This window comes from Artibeus jamaicensis, unplaced genomic scaffold (genome assembly GCF_021234435.1).
Source record: "Artibeus jamaicensis isolate MK-2021 breed Jamaican fruit bat unplaced genomic scaffold, CSHL_Jam_final scaffold_614, whole genome shotgun sequence".
Classification (NCBI taxonomy): Eukaryota; Metazoa; Chordata; class Mammalia; order Chiroptera; family Phyllostomidae; genus Artibeus; species Artibeus jamaicensis.
The window spans coordinates 7,455,365-7,460,967 of NW_026522050.1; the positions used below are offsets into that span (position 1 = coordinate 7,455,365).

Consider the following 5,603-nt stretch of genomic DNA (forward strand, 5'->3'; position numbering starts at 1 on the left):
TTGATCAGGGTACCATTAATTAAAAGAGTGTACAATGCTTTTGGTAAGTTCATCCTTCTTATTAATTTCACTGGAGAACAACTTTGCAATGAAATTTAAAGTGAATCAAAGAAAGGAGCTATCCTCCTGTGGCTGCCCCCAAAAAACACATACTTGGAAAGAGAAAAATAATAATCCAGTAGTGAGCTATGACCCATTGGAAACAGGCCAAAAATACAAAGAGAGAGGCAATGCATATAGCCAATTAATTTTCTTTTACATCAGCAAATGACTTTAAGTTATGCAGAGATCAGGGACAATTTCATGATGCAATGTTTGATTCCATGCAACTGCATGTGACTATATTTTATTTTATTTCGAGACTGGGAGTTTCTGCCCTCTGAGGATTGACTGCACTAATAAACCCTATAATCTGGTTTCCCTGGTTACTCAATTTTCTTCCAGGAAAACATAATGAAAGGACAGTAACCTGTATTTATGCAGAAGAAGTCTCAGATTTTTACCAATAGGTACTTCAAATATTCATGCATTTTATTTTATTTATAAAGTGAAATTTTATTAATTTTAATCTCCAACTGGGAACCACTTATAAAAAGAAAAACTAGTCTACATGAACAAGAAACTGGGAAAAAAGTACACAAAGTTTTGATGCTGTGCTTTCCTGCACTGGACAGGTACATGATGTTAATTTCATAGTGTCCTATGTATCAGGAATGTTTATTTGGTTGATGTTTAAATACTATAAAATAACTCTCTAAAATATGATATATGTCATAATATGGTTATTTGAAATGGTCACTATTTTTGCTTCTTGGGGTACATGAGGAACGTCTGGGAGACAGTGCAAGAAATATGAAGTTGAACAATAAACACCATGGTCTTGAGACATATACAATGGATCTGTGTTAAATTTCATACCTTTCAGAGTCTGGGAAAGACTACAGCTGGAATATGTGCAGCATTTGCATCTTGGATGTAGGCTGGTGGAGAACAGCAATATTGCATTTTCATAGAAGTAAGTGGAGTGTGGGGACTGACACCAGTACTTTGAGGGGCCTTCAACCAGGTTGTATAAGGTCAAGTGCATCATAAATTCAAAGGCTTCTCCATGCATACCCCAATTCTCCTCTATCTTCAATCATTCTATATCCTATGATACATTAATGGAGGCAGTTGTTTTTCCCATGTGTTAATAACCTCATTGACATTCCATTATTTTTGTAACTTTTAGAGAGGAAAATATCTACACAACTCTATGAATTGAAGTAAACTCTATTTGTAATACATGACCAGAACAAATTACACTTTGGTGACTGAGTTCATCCTGCTGGGATTGGCAGACACACTGGAGCTACAGGTTTTCCTCTTCTTGCTCTTTTCTGTGATTTACACACTGACAGTTTGGGGGGAATTTGGGGATGATCCTCTTAATCAGGAGTGATTCCCGACTTCACACACCCATGTATTTCTTCCTGGCTAACCTGTCCTTTGTGGACATGTGTTATTCCTCCACCATCACCCCAAAGATGCTGGTGGATTTATTGTCAGAGAAGAAAACCATCTCCTTTGCTGGCTGCTTTCTGCAGATGTACTTCTTTATTGCCTTGGGCACAACTGAATGCCTCCTCTTTGGGCTGATGGCCTATGACCGTTATGTGGCCATATGCAACCCTCTGCTTTACCCCGTGGTCATGTCCAGGACAGTCTGCCTGAAAATGGCAGCAGGAGCTTTCACAGCGGGACTGCTGAACTCCATGGTGAACACAAGCTATGTGAGCAGGCTGCCATTCTGTGCTTCCAATGTCATCCACCACTTCTTCTGTGACAGCCCTCCACTCTTTAAGCTCTCATGCTCTGACACACACCTGAATGAAAGCATCTTTTCCACTTTTGCTGGAGTGAGTATAGTCGGGAGTCTGCTAATTATCCTTGGTTCCTACTCCTACATTCTCTTCTCCATCTTTCGTATGCATTCTGGGGAGGGGCGGCACAAAGCTTTCTCAACCTGTGCCTCTCACCTGGCAGCTGTAACTCTGTTCTACTCCACTGCCATCTATACTTATCTGAGACCTACTTCCAGCTACTCCCTGGGTCAGGACGAAGTGGCTTCTGTCTTCTACACAGTGGTGATCCCCATGTTAAATCCTCTGATCTACAGCCTCCGGAATAAGGATGTAAAGAAAGCTTTATGGGATGTAATTACAAGGAAAAGGACCTCTTCATTCCTGTGATTGTTCTGTTAATTTTCTAAACCTTTCAGACTATTTAATGCATTTCCTAAGCTGATTCAAAGCTACAGTACTTTATTAGAGGATTTTTAAGTAATCACATTGTATAATAGTTATATGTATATGTATAGAAAAACTACCTTAAATTTACCCAACTATAAATTACCAAACTTATATACGACCATGCCCCTTACCCAAACCAGTCTGTATCTTCAGTGCTTCCCCCCAGATGAGGTCTGTTTGTAGTAATATCTTGCCTTGGAAAAGAAAACTATAGACATTTAGCAACAAAAGTCAAAATCTGATACAAAACTAGCCATTGGCAATACTTATGGTTATTGATATGTTTTTCCCCAATGCATTATTATTCACCATTTATGATTTGCCAATATTGTTATATGTCACATATATCAGACTTAATTTGAAAACTATTGAGACTTAATGATTATATTGGTTGACATTTTATAATACTTTTCTCTAGTTAGATCCTTAGAATATTTATTAAACCCTCCCCTGGGAATGTCAAATTTTTGCCTTGTGTTACACTGTCTCAATAGCTTTTTGTTTTTCTAATTCTTCTAGTGTTTTATTTTACTTGAATGATTAACATTAACACATTCCTTAAATAAGCAAATATCAATCAATGTTCTGTTTTATTCAATTTTTGAGAAATTTACTTATTAAAATTAGTGAAAAATTTGAAATGTAAGCCTTTAAAATGCATTCTGGTCCATATTTTCTTTAGTAATTAAACATGAACAAAGAGAGACTAACTAAAAGCCTGTGAATGTCACAAAGTTGGAACTGTCAGGCAACATATGAAAGAAGTGTAAAGCTCTCTATTCAAGAACTGCATTGAAACTAGTAAATATCTAATAAAGTATGATGTTATTAGTAGCTGGAGACCTGCTTCAAACATCTGCCTGAGCGGGCACTGTGCAGGAAAGGGTCATGTCACTCAGCCTGGTCGGCCCAAATTTGAATATTTTTAGGTCTTCAGGACTGATCCTTGACTGGCACCAAAGAGAAAACCTCTGACAGCTTGGTATGTCCTGCCTGATAAGGGCATCTTTGTATCCTAGGCCCACACTGAACAGTATATGCTAACAATGAGAGTCATAGTGAATGCCTGTTTTTGTACCCCTGCAGCTTTGGACTAAGCCGCCTCAGTTGAAAATCAGGCTGGGGCAGCTGGAGACTAGGTAACCATGGACATTGATGTGAGCCCTCCATATCTATATACCTACCCACAGTGAAACACTGAACACCAGAACTTGGTGAAGCATTTCTGGTTGGTGACACTTCCTCTGAGCTGCCAAACAGCATAGCTGGAGCTTAAGGTGTTGCCTGTGTGATTCTGCTGTGAGGTGACAGGTGGAATCTCAGGCCTGGTTTCTCCTGGTCACAGCCCTGCATACTTTTTCCTGGGTTACTTTAATCTGGTTCTTTAGCTGTAATAAGCCATAAGCATAAATACAATGTAAACATACAACTTTTGTGTGTCCAATCGATCATTGAACCTGATGGTGGTCTTGGGTAACTCAGAATCAAGCACTAAGTTCAAAAACTTTTTTCAAGTTCTGTCTTTTTGTCTCTTTACATCTTCATTATTATATTATGGAAAATATACAATTTCAGTTTATTCTAAAATAAAATGAATTTGTAAATTAGAGAACAAAGCAAATGAGCACTTGTAAACTCTCCTCCCCCTGTAGAGAAAACACTCAAAGCCTGGCATTGCCATAATGAAAGCCTCAGGGACCCCTCCCATCACCCTTCTCCCTTCAAAGTGACAACCATATTCTGTGTTTCTCGTGATTCCCTAGCTTTTACTTTTAAAAATGAATTCAGCTCTATTCCTATAAGTGTACTTTTAGAAAACCTGTTTTTATATTATCAATGTAATATCATACAGTGTGTCTTCTCTGTTGCTTGTTTTCCTTCAGTATTGTTTCGGACATTCTACCATGTTCGTGTGTATTCCTGCACCATTTAATTTCACACTTGTATGGTATTCTTTCTCTTCAGTACATCCTGGTTAAATTGTCCTTTCCCTTCTCTTGTGACCAGTGGCGATAGGAATGTTAACTTACATGTCACTCACTGAACAGGTAGAGGATTCATACAAGTATAACTCTGGATGTGGCGCCACTTACATATAAGGTGTATGTACATGTTCATTTTTAAAATATAACAAACCGTTTTCACAATTTTTTGTTTATATTATACTGTCAACAACAATAGCACGTAAGTCCTCAGTTTCATACCCTTTCAACACTTGCTAGAGTCAGACATTTATCTTCTTTTTTCAATACAGTAAGTGTGACAGATAAATAACCTTTTAGGACACATATGAGACTATTATTTTCCTTGTATTAGGTAGACACATTTCCTTTTCTGAATGAAGATAGCCTATTTTCACCCACTGTTTAATTTTGAACATATGCCCATATGTGTTTTCTTGAATGACACTTAATAAATATGTTAAATTTTTATGAATGTATAGACCTCTCTAGACTCTATTCATGAGTCAGTGTCAGACTTGCTTCATTACTAAGCTTTCCTTCACAGAAGGGCATTAGTAACTCTTACCTATTTCTTCAGAAAGGGCTAGGTAATTTTGTTCTCTGGTAAGCCTCTTAACTCCCAATTGGTACATAGGATGTGAAAGTTGTACGTTGAAAAAGGCTGGTGAGAAAAAGTGGATTCATTTGCAATACGACATTGGAGGAGAGCTCTATGTTTACCCTGGGTCCACAGAAGAGGTGTGGGTCCTAGATCAATGATGCCTAAAATATCCCGAAGACAAAATAGACACAACTGAGGCTGTCCTGGTTCAGGCACATCATGAGAAGGCAGGGTTCTTAGAAGAAGAAAAGAGTGCTGGAAGGTATAGAAGGCAGCTGGGAAAAAAAACAAGACCAAAGTGACATGGTTGGAGCCCAGCAAGGGAGACCTAGGCATGAGTCTCCTTTTACTGAGCAGGGCTGTTGAGGACAGAACAGTATGGACACCACTCATCCATAGGGTCAACAGGAGTCAGAGCTGACCCAAGGGCATATAGCCCAACAATTCCACAAAAGTGTTACAGTTACTCTGTAATTTTTATTTATTTTTAAAATTCTTCAGTTATAGTTATCCCAATTTTCCCCCTCTTGCTTTCTGCTGCCCTGCCCTGGCCTCCCTCAGTAGTCCCCATCCTTTGTCCTCGTCTGTGTGTCCTTTATACATGTTGCTTGAGTAGACCTTCCCCTCTTTCCCCTGTTGTTCTTCTCCCCCAACCCTCTGGCCCCTGTCAGTTTGTTCCTTATTTCCAAGTGTCTGGTTGTATTTTACTCATTTGTTTGTTTTGTTCATTAATAAAAGTTTGTTTAC

The 5,603-nt window shown here is 38.5% G+C and overlaps 1 protein-coding gene across 1 annotated transcript; it reads left to right on the plus strand.

Annotated features, from left to right (window-relative positions):
* Positions 1–1,285: 1,285 nt before the first annotated feature.
* Positions 1,286–2,231, plus strand: LOC119047946 (olfactory receptor 5F1-like). The gene is given in 2 exon segments (XM_037143428.2): positions 1,286–1,405; positions 1,407–2,231. Coding segments are annotated over 2 exon segments (945 nt in total).
* Positions 2,232–5,603: the final 3,372 nt, after the last annotated feature.